Below are 18094 nucleotides of genomic sequence, written 5' to 3' on the forward strand. Positions count from 1 at the left end.
GCGGGGCGAAGCATCACAGTCGGGCTGAGACCTCCCGGCCGGGGCGAGCCCACCCAGCCGGGCCGAGACCTCCAGGCCGGGCTGAGACCACCATGCCGGGCCGAGACCTCCAGGACAGGCCGAGACCACCACGCCCGGCCGAGACCACCACAACGGGCCGAGATCACCAGGCTGGGCCGAGACCACCACGCCGGGCTGAGACCTCCACACCGAACCGAGACCTTCAGGCTGGGCTGAGACCTTCAGGCTGGGCTGAGACCACCACGTTGGGCTGAGACCACCACGCCGGGCTGAGACCACCATGCCGGGCTGAGACCTCCAGGCCGGGCCGAGACCTCCAGGCCGGGCCGAGACACCACATTGGGATGAAACCACCACGCCGGGCTGAGACCACCACGCCGAGCCAAGACCTCCAGGCTGGGCTGAGATCGCCAGGCCTGAATGAGACCACCACGCCGGGCTGAGACCACCACCCTAGGCCAAGACCTCCATGCTAGGCTGAGACCTCCATGCCAGGCTGTGACCACCATGCCAGGCCAAGACAAGGCCTCCACGCCAGGACTAGACTTCTACGCTGCAACTGGAAGACCTGCAAGCTGCCTATGAAGAAGGGACAAGGCCAGCATGCCAAAATGAGACCTCCCCACCAGGACTGGACCTTCTCACCAGGCTGCTGGAATACCCAAAAGCCGCCAAAGAAGACCTCCACAATGGGACAAGGCCTCCATGTTGGGACAAAAACGCCACTCCGGACCTCCTCTCATTGTCTATGAGTCTGGTGTGAGTTCTTCAGGAGTTGAAACATTAACTCTGTTCTCTCTGTGCAGATGCTGGCAGACCTGCTGAGCTTCTCCAGCATTCTGCATTCCTTTCACAATCCTATCTATAGCAAATTCCAGCTGATTGCCTAAGCCTGAAGCACAAGACGCAGTTTCAGTATTTATGTCACACAGGACAAGACACAAAGGATTTTTGTTATATATATATAAGTCACCAATAACGCAGCTGCACAAACATTTTGAAGTCATACAACACAGAAACAGGCCTTTTGGCCCAAATCATCCATGCCAACCAGGTTTCCTAAACTGAACTAGTCCCATTTGCTCGCATTTGGCTTGCATCCCTCTAAACCTTACCTATCCATGTACCTGTCCAATTATCTTTTACATGTTGTACATGTTTTGAAACCAAACATAGAGGTCAGAGGCATTTTCCCAAACGTCCAATGTTAAACCTAACAAGGAAAGAAAATGCTTACTATTCCGAGAAAATGACGTCAATTTCAGGCCGAGGACAGATGTTATTCAAGAAAGCTTGGAATACTTCAGTTGTGAAACTTTCTTGCGGAATGGAGTCATTCTAGAGGTGAAAATGGAAACAAGAACATGTTACCAACATTGGCAAATATTACTTTTTTAAAAATAATTATGACATCTACATCGTGGGTGATATGGCAGACGAAACAGACAAGTAGAACAATGACGGTGTGGTACTATCATCAGGATCAACTGATGTTGTGGGGAGAAATAATACTTGTATAGCTTTGATAATATTCTGTGACAACGTGATCGATAGTCAGAATTAACTGCAGCTTACACGTTTGGCAGCTTCTCGTTGTCTCAGATAATGTTCTTCAGGATTTAAGGAATAGGAGCAGGAGGAGGCTTTAAGGACCCTCAGGCCTGCTCTGTCAGTCAGTGAGATCATGGCTTATCTGATCTTGGCATCAACTCCACTTTCCAGCCTGGCTCCCATTACACTTAGCTCCTTTACAAGTTCAAAAATCTGACTAATTCAGTCTTGAATGTATTCAAAGACCCAGCTGGCAGACAGAATTCCAGAAACCAAGTCGGATCACTTGTTAAATGAACTGTTGGCCCCTTCTCAGGACTCTGGGGTAGGTATTAAAGAGTTACTGATACTCACTCAGTTGTCTCTCTGTCTCAATGAGACAGCAGCAAGGCCACTTTGCCTTTTAACTCACTGTATCATAACCAAACATTTCTTCAGGACAGCAGTGAATTATATTAGCCTGGAACAGACTGCAGCTCTCAACTTTCAGTCTGAATGACTGTGGGTTAAAGCTCCTGCCAGATTTGGATTGTATAACTACAGATGACACTTTAATATGGTAGTGAGGGAGGTGCATTGTCACTGACATTGATCATTGGCTCACAACAGGTGAACAATCTCATTGGACTGAAACAGGATATATCCAGGGTTTAATAACCTTTCCTGAGCATTGAACAGACTAAATGGACCCAATGACTGTGGCTACAGGCGCATGAAGGCTCACTAAATGTCAGTGGCGATACAGTTGGATCTGCAACATTGTAGTTGAATGTGAAGGTGAGACGTAAGAGAATGAAGGATCAGTGGCAAGGTTCCACAGAAGAAAGCCTAGAGGACTTTGGGGGTTGTGGTTAACAGCTTGGATAAAACTTCCACTGATCTGATCCACAAGGTATTGGGTCAGTTAGAAAGCTGGGTGTGAGCAATGTGTGGGCAGTTGGGAATGCTGCTTAATCAGGGTAGGGGTGGAGGGTAGGATCGGAGGGGGTACGGCAAGGGCAATTATTGGAGTACTCAGTGCGTACTAAGTGATGGCTTAGTGACGTTATTGTCTGACTTTTAACCCAGAGACCCAGGTAATGTTCTAGGAACCTGGGTTAAATCCTGCCATGGCAGATTGTGGAGTTTGAATTCAATAAAAACCTGGAATTAAAAAGTCTAATGAGGACCATGAAACCATTGTCAATTGTCAGGAGAAACCCACCTGGTTCTGTCGGCTCTCAACTGCTCTGTGGCACTCAGGGATGGGCGATGAATGGGGCAAAAAAGCAAAAACTAATTGCAGGAGAGATGCACTGGCAATTGTGGAGGAAGGAGTGAATTGAGAGGGAGGGAGGGGGGCCTCACGGGAGATCAAGGGGCCTGCTGGAGCATGAGGGTGGGCTAGAGGCTTTCAGCCTGACCTCAGAGGCTCCTAGCTGGACACAAGAAGTAGGTGTGAAGATTATTTGCCGAGACCACTCCTCGCGGAAGCTGCCAGGCACCTCATGGCTCAGGAAAGCCAGTCATTGGCGGTTACATTTCAAAACCTGCATGATCATGAGGCTCGTACTCTCATCGTCGTGTTTAAAGCTGCGACTCATCGTCTGAAACTGATTTTAGTTGTTCATCCACTTCTGGTTTCAACGAAAGGGACGGGTCATTGCTGAGAAAGAGATTCCAGGCAGAATCTTGTTTTGTTTTTAAGCCACGTTCCACGTTCATCGCGTTTCATGGAGGGTTTTTCCACATGAGGCCCAGCGTTTTTTCTCGCACTAACATCCCATTTCAGTAAATACTCACCCTGCCCTTATGGTGCTCCTCTCATCCAATGCCAACTGTGTTTATGGTTAGAAAAACTCATCACTGCATGGTAAATCTGGCAGTGGTGAATTGTTTCAGGTACAGAGTGTGGTAGAATGGGGCTAGAATTGGAGCACAAGGGGTATTATGAGGGTGGGATAATGGTGGGAGTTTGAGGTTGATCCAATGAGAGATCTCACTAGGCTTCATGAAAAGAATTGTAGCCATGATGTGGAGGTGCTGGCGTTGTACTGGGGTGGAAAAAGTCAGGAGTCATGCAACACCAGGTTCATAGAACCATAGAATCCCTACAGTGTGGAAACAGGACCTTTGGCCCAACGAGTCCACACCGACCCTCACAGCATCCCACACAGACCCAAATCCTGTTATGGCAGATGGTGAAATTTGAATTTTTATAAAAATCTGGAATTAAAAGTCGAACTGAAGACCATGAATCCATCATTGATTGTCGGGAAAAACTCACTAATGTCCTTTAGGGAAGGAAACTGCCATCCTTACCTGGTCTGGCCTAATGTGGCTCCAGACCCACAGCAATGTGGTTGACTCTTAACTGTCCTCTGAGCAAGTAGGGATGGGCAATAATGCTGCCTGGCCAGCAACACCCCTCATCACATGAATGAATAAAGAAAAATACAACTCATCCCCTTTGTTTCCAACAACCCAGAATTGGCCCAAACCTATCCATTTTCTTTCTGTTAAAAGTCCCCTTCATTAAGAATTCCTACAGGGGGGGAACTGGCTGTTCAGCCCATCGAGTCCACACCAACCCTCCAAAGAGCATCCCTGTACCCAGACCCACTCCCCTACCCTTACAACCCTGCATTTCATGTAGCTAATCCATTGAGCCTGCCTGAACAAACTGTGGGCAACTTAGCATGGCTAAACACTTAACCTGCACAACCTTGGACTGGTGGGAGGAAACCAGAGCACACGGAGGAGACCCACGCAGAAATGGGGAGAATGTGTAAACTCCACATGGACTGTTGCCTGAGGCTAGAATCGAACTCGGGTCCCTGGCACCGTGATGTAACAGTGCTAATCACTTGTCACCGTGCCACCATTTATTAATCTTGCTTAGACCAGTCAGCAATATAACTATTTATCATGATAACAAAGGAGATACTTTTCAACTTTTCTGAGTGAAATGATCCAACATAAATTTTGTTTTTAGTCTGATAACTTTACTTCTTTTTCTCTGCCCAGGTATTATACTCTGTGGGTGCCTCTGTTACACAAGAGCTTCACTGAGACAGGCAAAATAAGGAGAAAAAAAAATTAGTTTGACTTCTGCTCAGAAGTCTACTTTTCTTTGTTATTCACAGCACAGCACAGATAGACCTTCCAAGGGGTAACACAACGCGATGTTTCAAATTATTTTTTGAGTCAATGCAGTTTTCGCTCACAATGTACCAAAGCTTCACTGCAACCCTGCAATTATTTTGCTGTAAAAATCAATGACAATGAGACGCTTAATGCCAACATCTGTTCAGCATCTACTTTTGCATGTTTATTTATGCTATTGCTGGACTTTAGTGGCTTTTGATAAAGAGGTCTGTATCTTTGCGGCTCGACAACGTCCTGTGAAATTCCAAAGCCTCTGCATTAATGCATCACTGCCAATTATCCGTCAAGGGCTGTAACTTTACTCTGCCATTTCAAGAAGATTATGCACAGATCTACCTGCAGTTCATGCAAATTAGTTATCTGTACATGCTCCAAAGTCCTGGTTCACGGCTTTCAAGGCCCTGGAGTTCTGTGAAATACTGTCATTGGGCAAAATCACATTGCTTCCCTTCCCCAGACCGAAGCTATTTCCGCACAAGGTGATACTTCTGAATCATGTCGAGAACGTCTTTCAGTGAAACGTTTCCGTGCCGAATAAAGACTATCTGGCACAAAGGAAAAAAAGTCACCGAAGTAGGTACTGAACTTGCTGCCCATTCCGGAAACAAGGATGCAAGTCATAGAGACATACAACCTTCTGTCCAACTCGTCTGTGCTGACCTGCTATCCTAAACTGAACCAGACCCACTGACCTGCATTAACAAAGTCACAGAAACATAAATTCTGGCGAAACTCAGCATCTGTGGTAAGGAAGTGGAGTTAACATTGCAACTCCATTGACTCTTCATCAGAACTCAAAACCTCACTGGATGTTAACTCTGCTTTCTCTCTCCACATACGCTGCCAGGCTTGGCGAATTTCACCAGTAATTTCTGCTTCTGTGTCAGATTCCCAGCATCCGCAGTTCTTTGCTTTCTTATAAAAAAAAGTTACAAGTCTGTTGCAACGAGCTTTTTCATAACAATATGAATTTTAATATTCTTCATTCCTGGAGGTGAGGATTATCAAGTCGCCATGATCTTATTGAATGATGGAACAAGCTCAATGGGCTGAATGGCCTATTTCTGTTTTTGTGACTTATACTCTATGATCCTATGGGTCTAATCACCAGTACTAGGCAAGGCCTACATTTATAGAGTGTGTCCAAAAAATTTCACTTACAACTGATTCAAAGTTATCAGGCTGTCTTGCGGTGTGGCACACTTGTGTGTACCACAATCTACATGTATTAATACATAGATTCTCATGCTTTACAGACAGAAAGAGCATGTGCCTGTTTCAAAGCAATAAAATATTCACATGTTCATTTCCCGTGGCAAAGCCATGATCAATCTGAGGCAACCTACTTCATTTAATATTTAAATGAAGCCTGGGTGTTAACTGTCAATCATTATTAACTGCTACATTCTCCATGACAATATCTTTTCTCAACAGAGCTCACTTGCCAATCAAGCATCACTCTCCTATCATACAGTACAAATAAAATATTAAAGTGGTATTCCTGCAAAATGCCCTGATGAGTGCAAGACAAAAAGCATTGACAAAATGTGCCCTTTTACAGCAATTCTCAAGCTCCACTCTACTACCAACTATTCATAGTTATATAGAGATAGTAGGAACTGCCGACGCTGGAGAATCTGAGACAACAAGATGTGGAGCTGGATGATCACAGCAGGCCAAGCAGCATCAGAGGAGCAGGAAAGCTGATGTTTCGGGTCGAGACCCTTCTTCAGAAAATCATTCATATTTATATAGTTACTTTGGTACAACAGAACTTCAATATTGCTAAAAAGAGACACAATTTGTTGAAGTTTCTTGTCTCACATTTATCAGGACAAGTCGCAAGAAATACTGTACAGGACAAGTTCACTCCGATGCCTTGATCAATCAGGAATAAAGAGGAACTAGCTTAATGGTGACTATGTAACATGTTAAAATAACCCGTCTGATTTACTAAAGGCCTTTAGGAAGTAAATCTGGCATCTTTACATGCAATGTTCCCTCTAAGCTGTGCTCATTGATCAGTGTGCAGATGCCTTGACTTCTAGTTATGGACCTCAGAAGAAAAAATTTAGGGAAATCTAGCTTACGTGGTCTGGCTTACACATGACTCCAGACCCAATGCAATGTCTTCGCATCTTATCGGTCTTCTGGACAATTATGTCTGGGTAATAAATGCTGGCCTAGCCAGCGATGCCCATAACCCATGAGCAAATAAAAAAGCTGTTAACTGTCAATCAGTCAACATTAACTGGTGAATATTCGTTGGCAACGCCTCCACGAGAGAACACTTGCTGACCAATAGCACACTGCCCCTGCACAGCATGAATGTTGTTTCTCCCTTCACTCTGGTATTTCTTGCAAATTGTTCTGATGAGAGCAAGACAAAAATCTTTTAACAAAACATTTCTTTTCTCTCAGCAAGACAAAATTTCTAATGCACTTTTAGCACAATGTAGCATCCCAAGGAACTTCACAGGGAATGAAACAATATTTTCCACTGAATCACATGAGAAGGTGTTTGGCGAACACAATAACCTTTAAGGAAAGTCTGAAAAGAGAAAAGTGAGCAGTGAGGAGGAGAAAAGTGAGGAGGGAATTCCCAAGCTGAGGGACCAGAGCAATTAAAATCTTGGGCGCTGAATATGGAGGTATTTATGGAGAAGGTCAAGAGAATAGAGGCAAGAGGGTTTTGGGGCTGAAGGAGGTTACATTTGCAGGGGCAAAGGTCAAGAGAATAGAGGCAAGAGATCTGAGAGGGTTTTGGGGCTGAAGGAGGTTACATTTGCAGGGGCAAAGGTCAAGAGAATAGAGGCAAGAGATCTGAGAGGGTTTTGGGGCTGAAGGAGGTTACATTTGCAGGGGCAAAGCCCCAGAGGGATGTGTAAATAGTAAAGGAATTTTAAAATGGACAGGACGAGATGGGGCTATGCTGACAGTTTTGCTGCAAATCAGTGGACTGGTCCACTGCTTATGTATTTCAGGCCCTGCGTAGTTAGTTTGAAATTGGAAAGGTCTATATTTAAGCAAAACATCACAGCTTTGGAGCACCAGTGTGCATATGGGAACTTGGGTACATGCACACAAGTTCGCACATGTGAATATACACACACACACACACACACAAACACATACACGCATGTATACACACATATGTGCACACGTACGTACATACACACAAAAGTAGCTGTCACCAACTTTCACTGGCATGCACTTTTAGAGCTACCTATGTCATTCCTGTTAGATAGTTACCAACAATTCTTGAAGCAGTTGACCCGCACCAACTTACTGACAATCTAATTCGTAGCACAATGAGGTCTACACTTAGGTAAGTGAGCATTAACCCCTTAGGGGTTATTAAACATTATACTGCACACTCAGGAGGACATTTTTTTTTATTCATGGGATATGGGCGTCACTGGCCGGGCAGCATTTATTGTCCATCCCTAATTGCCCAAAGGGCAGTTAAGAGTCAACCACATTGCTGTGGGTCTGGAGTCACATGCAGGCCAGACCAGGTAAGGATGGCAGTTTCCTTCCCTAAATGGCATGGGTTTTTCGGACAATCAGCAACGGATTCATTAGACTTTTCATTCCGGATTTCTTTTTTTGACTTCAAATTCCTCCATCTGCCGTGGCAGGATTCAAACTTGGGTCCCCAGTAGGTTACCTGGGTCTCTGGATTAACAGTCCAGCGATAATACCACTAGGGCCATTGCCTCCGCAGAGTGAGAACATGAGAGAACGTGTCAGAAAACTGCATATATTCTGGTCTTGGTTCCATCTTATGCTGACATTACTGATGACACAGTCCCTAATATGGTCCCGTTACAGTCACCACTATCCAATGAAAAGCAGGCTTTGCCTCATACATTGCGCCAGTTTATTTTCATTAAATTGTAACTTTGTATGATTTTGACATCATCCTATTAACTAGATTTTCCTTGTAATAGTTTGATATATTGCATATTATTAATAGATCACCTACAGTAAGGATATATTGTGGTTCTGGATCAGTTGCCTGTCACACTCTTCATCGCAAGCTGGACTGGATGTACAGATAGCATGTACAGGTTAACCTGTGTAGGGATGGTGTACCTGTACACAGGCACACACAGTTGTATAGGAGGGTATGCAGATGGAGTGTACATGCTGGGCATACTGATGGCATGGAAAGGCATGCAGGCAGTGTGTACAGCTACAAGTGAGGTGTACAGGTTTACAGCGTGTACAGGTGAGATATACAGGCGAGGTATACAGGGCAAGACATGTACCAGAGGGTAGTCAATTTGTGGCAGCTTGTCTCTATCCTTTCTTTGGTTGAATATCTCAGCCATAGGCATTTACAGCAAAAATGGGGGATGGTGTGTATCCATGTGTGTGTATATAAAAGTGTGTTTTTCTCTCCACAGATGTTGCCACACTTGCCAAGTTTCTCTGGCAAGTTCTGCTTTTGTTTGTTTCAAAAGGAGACGATTTGGCCCATTGAGTGCTGGCAAAGCAACTGAGTCAACCTTCCCCTCCTGCTCAATCCCTGCAGCCCTGCATGATCACTTGCATCAAACACCCATCTAATTTCCTTCTGAAACTAACCACTGATTCCACTTCTACCTCTGGCGTCCACACCCTCTTGTGAGCAGCAAGATCCAGGCCACTACAACTTGCTGCATTAAAGAAAGGTCTTCCTCACATTCCCCTTGCATCTCTTGCTCAAAATTTTGAATCTGTATCCCCCCTGATTCTTCTAACATCAGAAATAGAAGATTTTAGCAAAACCAATAATCATAGAAACCCTATAGTGTGGAAGCAGGCCATTCAGTCCATCAGGCCCACACTGACCCTCCAAAGAGCATCCTATCTAGATCCAACCTCCCTACGCTAACCCTGCATTTCCCATGGCCAATCCACCTAGCCTGCAATCCCTGGACACTGTGGGCAATTTAGCATGGCCAGTCCATCCTAACCTGCACATCTTTGGACTGTGGGAGGAAACCTGCGCAGACGTGGGGAGAATATACAAACTCCACACAGACAGTCACCCGAGGGTGAAATCAAACCCAGGTCCCTTGCGCTGTGATGCAGTGGTACTAACCAGTCAACCAAAAGGCCACCCATTTGCACACTTCTGTCAAATCTCTCCCCTCATTCTCCTTTCCTCCAGCCTCTCCAATCTAACCTTGCACCTCAAACTCCCATCCCAAAGACCAGACCGATATCATTAATAATCGATGCATTGAAACATAAGATAAATAGTCCAATAATTATCGCCAGGCAAGCCCACAACTGGCACTGAGGAAATGAATGAGGGGAATCGTACCGAAACCTTGCTGTGATGCTCGTACAGACACTTTGCAAAGGAGACCACAAGAGTTTGAAGATGATGAAACATTAAACAACTGGCTTGAGATTGCAGTGAACGGTAGACAGTTGAAAGTTCCCCTCCTTGGCCAACTGTGAAACGAGGAACCTAATTTAATTTGAAAGACTGCTCAGTGTATTGTGACCAGGCTGAGCAGGAATAACTTCACCATAAATAAGTAAGAACTTGGCTGTCAAAGGTGGTTATCGTCAGACAGCAGGCTGCGTGAGGAGAAAAGAATGATCACAATTCGGTTTGAGATTTTCAACGCAGAAAGGACATTGAAAATTACAGAGCGAGACCTGTGCCTGTTTATACTGAAATGTTCCTTTGCAAGTTACATTGCTTTCTGAACGGGTGTGACAGTGACAGGGTTGGAATGGTCAATCCACTTAAGTTTCTGAACAAAACAAAAGCTTTCTGAACAAGGGCACTTGCAAGACACAGATGCCAAGAGGGAACGGCAACTCACCCATAAATGATTTTGGATAGAATCCCTACAGTCTGGAAACAGGCCATTCGGCCAACAAGTCCACACTGACCCTCCGAAGACAATCACACACAGACCCATCCTGCTACCCCTACTTCCCCATGGTTAATACCTCTAACCTACACATTCCTGGACACGACAGGGGAATTTAGCATAGCCAACCCACCAAACTTGCACATCTTTGGACTGTGGGAGCAAACCCACGCAGACACGGAGAGAATATGCAAACTCCACACAGACAGTCGCCCGAGGGTCGAATCGAACCCGAGTCCCTGGCGCTGTGAAGGAGCAGTGCTAACCACTGAGCCATTGTGCCTGTCCCACACATTTTGTTTGGGTTGGCCTATTTGGGTTGTTGAGTGAGGAGCAAGCAAAACAGCGGAGAAAGCTTCTCGAAAGAGCAACAATGACCGAAGAAGATGGTGAAAGATATGGGTGCTGTTTGGATTAGAGGGCACAATTTCAGAATAAGGGGTCATGCATTTAAGAAAGGGCTGAGGAGGAAATTCTTCTCTCAGAGGGTAGTGAATCTGTGGAATTCTTCACCTCAGAGGGCTATAGAAATTTGGTAGATAAGGTCTTAATCAGAAAGGGAATCAAGGGTTAAGGGGAAAAGGCAGGAAGATACAGTTGAGGATTATCAGATCAGAAATGATCATTGAATGGAGGAGCAGCCTTGATGGGCTGAATGGCCTACTTCTGTTCCTATGGTCTTATGGATGAATGAGGTTTTTGTCTCTCCATAGAAGCTACTAGATGGGCTGAGTTATTTGCTCCAGAATTTTGTGTGTCTGACTGCTGCACTTGTTTCACTGTGTGTGTGTGTGTGTGGCTGTGTGTGTGTGTGTGTGTGTGTGTGTGCGTGTGTGTGTGTGCGTGTGTGTGAGAGAGAGAGAGTGTGTGTGTGTGAGAGAGTGTGTGTGTGTGTGTGTCTGAGTGTGCATGAGGGAGATTGTGTGTGTGTGTATATATATGTGAGAGACAGAGAGTGTGTGTGGCTGTGTGTGTGTGTGTGTCTGTGTGTGTGTCTGTGTGTGTGTGTGCGTGTGTGTGTGTGTGTGTGTCTGTGGGGGGAGATGGTGGGGGGTGGTAGTCGGTTCACAACGTGCTGTCCATGGGATCTTGGTGAGCCACTGCAGCGTACGTTGTAAACAGTATACACTGCCGCCATGGTGGGCTTCTGGTGGGAACAACATCTGGGGACTTGCCTTGCACCAGCGGGCCGGCAGGAGAGATGGACAGGAACTGAAGCTCCTGAAGAGAGTACCAATATGACCTGTTAGCTTCAGGTTCCCTTCAGATTCCACTACCTGAAGGCGTTTGGGGCCCAGCACCCCGATACGCCATTGGAAAAGGATGAGGGAAATTACTTTGATCAGGGAAAGACACTGAGATGACAGTCACACTGTTCTTCAAGATTGCACAAAGCATTTTACTAGTCACTCCCTCCCTACAAACTCCTGTAAAAAACTGAAGCAATTAGATCACTGGCGTGAAGTGTAAGCAGAACGATTAAAATGAATTGCAATTAGAGCATAGGAAATTATTGGCAGCTCTAGGTCAATTTTGTACCAACAAGGTTGTTTAACCACAGAGATTTCCAAGTCTATGGGTGTAGGCTCCTGGCTTGTCTAAGCTTGAGCCTGCAACACCTTCACATCGGGAAACCAGTCCTTATTTTCCTCTTTCGCTCCAATTGTGTAAGTTATATTTTGCGGTTGATCCAGTCTGTGGTAACTAAATATAGTTTCCTTCTGGATATGCCTTATGTCAGTTGTTTGCTCAGTAGAGTGTTCCAGAATGCATAACAGGTTTAGCAACTGCTCTTCCCAACAGCACAAAAAAATACATAGAGTCATGAACACAGTCCAGTCCAACACACAAGCCAGCCTCCTATCCATGGATTCCATCTACACTTCCTGCTGCCTCGGGAAATCAACCAACATAATCAAAGACCCCTCCCACCCCAGTTATACTCTCTTCCATTGGGCTGCAGACATAAACGTTTGTGCACCCGTACAAATAAATTCAAGAACAGCTTCTTCCCCACTGTTATTATACTTCTGAATGGACCTCATAAAATTGAAATTTAATATTGATATCGCTCTCTGTGCACCTTCTCTGCAGCCATAGCATTGTACTCCTTGCTCTGTTCTATCACCCTATGATCTTTGTACGGTATGATCTGCCTGCAGTGCACACAAAACAAAACTTTTCACTGTACTGTGGTGCATGTGGCAATAATAAAACAAATCAAAGCAAATCAGAACCTAACAAACCACAAAGCACCATGATTGTCATGAGATAACAAGGTGTAGAGCTGGATGAACACAGCAGGCCAAGCAGCATCAGAGGAGCAGGAAAGCTGACGTTTCGGGCCTAGACCCTTCTTCAGAAATGGGGGAGGGGGAGGAGGTTCTGAAATAAATAGGGAGAGAGGGAGAGGCAGATAGAAGATGGATAGAGGAGAGGATAGGTGGAGAGGAAACAGACAGGTCGAAGAGGCGGGGATGGAGCCAGTAAAGATGAGTGCAGGTGGGGAGTTAGGGAGGGGATAGGTCAGTCCAGGGAGGACGGACAGGTCAAGGGGGCGGGATGAGGTTAGTAGGTAGGAGGTGGGGGTGGGGCTTGAGGTGGGCGGAGGGGATAGGTGGGAGGACAGGTTAGGGAGGCGGGGATGAGCTGGGCTGGTTTTCGGACGCAGTAGGGGGAGGGGAGATTTTGAAGCTTGTGAAGTCCACATTGATACCATTGGGCTGCAGGGTTCCCAAGCGGAATATGAGGTGCTGTTCCTGCAACAATGATTGTCATGTTCGTATTTCTCCAGCAAACCAATCTCTCCAGCTGAGGAACATGAGGACCTGTAAGTTCAATTTTTCACTCAAAATGAGCAGTGCCAATGCAAGTTTTTTCATACATCCTTGTTAACTGCTCGCATACAAATTCTCTCCTTCAGATAAGAACCCCTGTGGTCCTTATCTTTCCATCGTTGGAAGCCTATGGCTCTCCCCTCTCCACTGCGTGAATACAGCAGGAAGAGAATTCAGCTTTTTCCCTTGTAGCTGGTATCTGCTCTTCTTTGCAGCCATTACACAGGCCAACACAGGCACGTGCCTTTCCTGAAACACAGCCCCAAACCCGATAGTGTCATACTGCTTAAAGATACTTGAAGAAGCTTGACACCATCCAAGACAAAGCAGCCCACTTGACTAACACCTTATTCACAAACAATCACATCATCCCTGGTGGGTGGCAATGGTCCAATGGTATAATCACTGGACTGTTAATTCTGAGACCCCGATAATGTGCTGAGGACCCAAGTTCAAATCCTGCCACAGTGGAATTTGAATTCAATTTTTTAAAAAATCTGGAATTAAGAATCTACTGATGATCATGAATCCATTGCTGCTTGTTGGAAAAAAACTCATTTAGTTCACTAATGTCCTTTAAGGAAGGAAACTGCCATCCTTTCCTGGTCTGGCCTATGTGTGACCCCAGATCCACAGCAATGTGGTTGACTCTTAACTGCCCTCTGGGCAATTAAGGTTGGACAATAAATGCTGGCCTAGCCAGCGATGCCCTCATCCTGTAGCAGCAGCGTGTACCAGCTACAAGATGCACTGCAGAAATTCACCAAATCTCTTTAGACGGTGCCTTCCAAACCCAATGTCCTTTACCATCCAGAAGGACAAGGGCAGCAGATACATGGGAACACCACCACCTGCAAGCTCCCCCCAAGCCCCTCACCATCCTGACTTTGAAATATATTGCCATTCCTTCAGTGTCACTGGGCCAAAACGCTGGAGTTTCTTCCTTCATGGCATTGTGGATGAGTCCACACTAAAGTAACTGCACTGGTTCAATGTGGCTGCTCACTATATCTTTCTCAAGGGCAAATAGAGACAGGCAATAAATGCTGGCACAGTCAGTGATGCTGAGATCCCCGAATGAATAAAAAAAGAACTCACAAACTGAACTTTTTTTTCATCATCTCCCTTCAGCATTTTCCTTTTTTCTCTCTCTGTTACTTCAAAGGGCACAGACATTCCAAACTGAATTAACATAACTAGTTCAGTGCCTCTGATGGGAACAAATTGTCCTCCACATTTTTTTTGAAATCTTCTATCCTGCCACAGCTCGTGATTCTGAGAGTCTGAACATTTTGTTACAACAAGTCTGTTAATGAATGTGTCTTCTGTGTTGATAATATCTTAGCGGAAGTGCCTGAAAGTGGACAGATGACAGCCTCAGGGTTATCTGCATTGATCTTCTCATTTCAGTTCCACAAGCCTGTCTCATAATATGGTTTCCCAATATTAATAAAGACAATAGTTTTAAGAACTATTTCGCACAACTGTTTCCTCAATTGAGATTGAGTGACAGCCACGTCTTCAGAGGAATTAAGGCTATATGATCTGAGGATTGAATTCACTCCCTTGGATTTTTTTTATAAGCGTTAGTTACAGAAAGATAAAATTGGCGCTTTTGTTATCTGAGGGCATATCAGGCGCTGTAAGTAATTATGTGAATGAATTTTGAATGCAGCATGAAACACAGTATGTTCTCAAATTTTCCGAAAGATTTTAAACAGCTCCAAGTGCTGACTTATAGCTGAAGGTGGAAACCAATCTCGCGAGAACAAAGGACATCTTGCAACCTCGCTCCCTGAGGAAAATCAACACAACCTGGGCAGAATTTCTCTTCACCAAAAGTCACAAAAGGGATTGGCAAGCTCTTAAAAGCAGGGTTTTTAGATTCGTTTTACTTTGCAACTCTTGGATGAACCCTGATAATAGGGTGAAAGGACCTTTTTATACCCTCACAATTTCCAATCGATTTTGAACTTTAGCCCCGAATGCCAAATGAAATCTGCAATCAGCTCAGCATGAAGAATGTGGCATTTTCCTCTCTCCCAAATGCCCTAAAAATATATTTTTAAAAAATGCTTCTTTGGTTGTTTCGCTTTCAAGTTCTGCTTCCTTTGTAAGGCTATCTGTAATGTCCTTCTGGAACCAATTCAAAATTTGCTTTTCTAAAATGCTGTACAGCTGTGTTGATATTTTTGGTCTCTGCATGCCTTTAATTTTGAGATCAAATCTAACTGAGTACTAATCACGAGAATCAACAATCAGGTCCAAAATCAGACACAGCATCTGCCCTTGTCCCCTGGTTTGAATGTTTACAGAAGCCTTTGGCCAACCCAATCAAGTATACCTTCTGGTCTGCCCTCTTCCTGAACTCCAGCATTATCAGATGACCTTCTGTCCTGGCTCAAACACAGGCTGATCTGGGATCAGCAATCAATTATTCCCATCAAATACGAATCATCCTACAGACTACTTCTGTCATCTTTGAATTTGCTGTCGATCCATCACGTTTTGATAAATTTTAAGATCTGCCTTTAATTTGAATACCTCCATCAAACTTGCCAGAATCGGATTTGTGGTGGTTCACCACCTTTGTTTTCCCTTATCCTGCTACGTTTCTGTGTTATCAGGTTTGTATCTTCTATGGATCTCTAGGTCTCAGGTTACTTGGGAAGCCTAGATATTTCTAACCTGCTATTGAAAGTGACAATATTAAGCATTAACTTGCTTGAAAGGCATTCTCTAAAGTGTACCACAGCGTAGATGGTGTGCTGTGGTTTGTGTGACCTGGAAGCTTGCAGCTCAGGGTTTTATTCTGCCTATTGAAGAGACTGTTATCCTCGTCTCTGCTGGTACTTTGTGGCCTTTATTGGTTTTCCCCTGACATATGAGTGATTGCTCTCTGATTCAGGTAGGCTTCTGTAAACTCTTTCACACTTCATACACAATTCTCTGTGAGTGCATCTCTTGCTTGTACAGACTAACCCATCCTTTTCTCACATACTCCTGCACATGACTGTTGGTGTCACTGTTAAATCAAGACACACACTACCATCTCATTACCGTACCCCTTCTCATTATGCTACAGTTTTGGTTCCTGTAATCCCACGCAGTTAGGCCTGTGAACTCAGTTGGTTAGAACGTGGCACCTAAAAATGCAGACAATTCAGTTTCAATTGCCATATTTACTGAGTTGGTTCTTGGGCCATGCCTTTTCCACTCACATATTGAATATTGTTCGCTTATTGTAAGTGACCCTCAGATAATAAGAATACGACATGAAGAGAGACAGTCAGACAGCCAGAAAGAGAGACTACAACACAGATTTTTCAGCAACACTCAATAAGCTTGATGCCATCCAAGACAAAGGAGCCCGTTTGATTGGCACCCCATCCACGACTTTCAACATTCACTCTCTCCACCACCACTATGGCAGCACTGAGTACGAAAGCAAGATTCCTTCAAATGACCTTCCAAACTCCTGACTTTTGCCAACTGGAAGGACAAGGACAGCAGACGCAAGGGAATGCTAATGTTTGCAAGATTCTCTCCAAGGCACACACCATCCTGACTTGGAACCGTAACTGTGCCGTTAATGGCGCTGAGTCAGAATCTGAACCTCCCTCCCTAACAGCTCTATGGGTGTACCTACACCACATGGACTGCAGTGGTTTAAGAGGAGTGGTTCACCACAGCTTGTCAAGCTCAAGTAAATGTCTGTGATAAATCAGTGAATCCATCTCATGGACAAACAAAAATGATGATATTGTACGGTTACAGTCCTTGTCCCATTAAGGAAATGTGGCCTATGTTCTGTTGCAATAGTTCTCCTCTCCAACAGCAGAGGTACACATTGACAGCAAGAATGAGGGGAAGAAATAACAAGCTAATTACAAGAATTTCAAAGTGGATTCTGGAACAGAAAGACCCTGAGGGCTTTTGAACACAAATCCACGAAACTGGCAAGACAAATTGATAACGCTTTCTGAAAGAAAGCAGATGGCGTGTAAAAGCAAGGAAGAGACGCTAAACAGTCGCTTGGTAGTATAAATCGTGAATATTGCTAGAAATTGAGAAATGTTGCGAAAGGTTTTCACCTTCCGATCATCAGGACAAAATTCAAATGACCACAACAATTTACACTTTCTCCTGTGCATAAGTTGCTGTGGTTGTTTGAAAATTTGCATTCACTGCTGACTTGTCAGATGAAATGCTGAATTTGATGTTAAATGAGGTATGGAAAGCAAAATAAAGAGAGAACTGAGAACTAAGTAGAAGGGGAGAAAAAGCATGAATGGAAAAAGATCAGTTTTCTACATCAGCAACAATAAGATCTGAAGTAAAAAGAATCCACACTTGAAAAGGTTTATTTTAGGTGCTGTTCAGGTTGTTTGGCAATAGCGATAGCTTAGACCATGTTAAACAGTACTTAAGAGTGGAGTAGAGAAACTCAAACCTCTTCTGACCCAATTAAAGAACAAAGAGCAGTACAATACAGGAACAGGCTCCATGGCCCTCCGAGCCCGCACTGTTACATGCCTTTCTAAACTAAAATTCTTTTGCCCCTACAGGATCAGTATCCCTCTATTCCCTGCCTATTCATATATCTGTGAAGATATCTCTTAAACATTGCTATTGTATCAAAAATAACAATGTTTA

At 44.6% G+C, this 18094-nt stretch overlaps 1 protein-coding gene across 1 annotated transcript in view; it reads right to left on the bottom strand.

Annotated features, from left to right (window-relative positions):
- Positions 1-18094, bottom strand: part of LOC109930283 (1-phosphatidylinositol 4,5-bisphosphate phosphodiesterase beta-1-like) — a 601524-nt gene that overhangs the window by 194348 nt on the left and 389082 nt on the right. The window contains exons 5-6 of the mRNA XM_048600897.1: positions 14537-14744; positions 1259-1359 (exon numbers count right to left, since the gene is read on the bottom strand). Coding sequence (XP_048456854.1) covers positions 1259-1359; positions 14537-14744 — 309 coding nt within the window. The remainder of the gene's footprint in view (positions 1-1258; positions 1360-14536; positions 14745-18094) is intronic.

Source organism: Rhincodon typus, chromosome 9 (assembly GCF_021869965.1).
Source record: "Rhincodon typus isolate 14 chromosome 9, sRhiTyp1.1, whole genome shotgun sequence".
In the NCBI taxonomy this organism is placed as follows: domain Eukaryota; kingdom Metazoa; phylum Chordata; class Chondrichthyes; order Orectolobiformes; family Rhincodontidae; genus Rhincodon; species Rhincodon typus.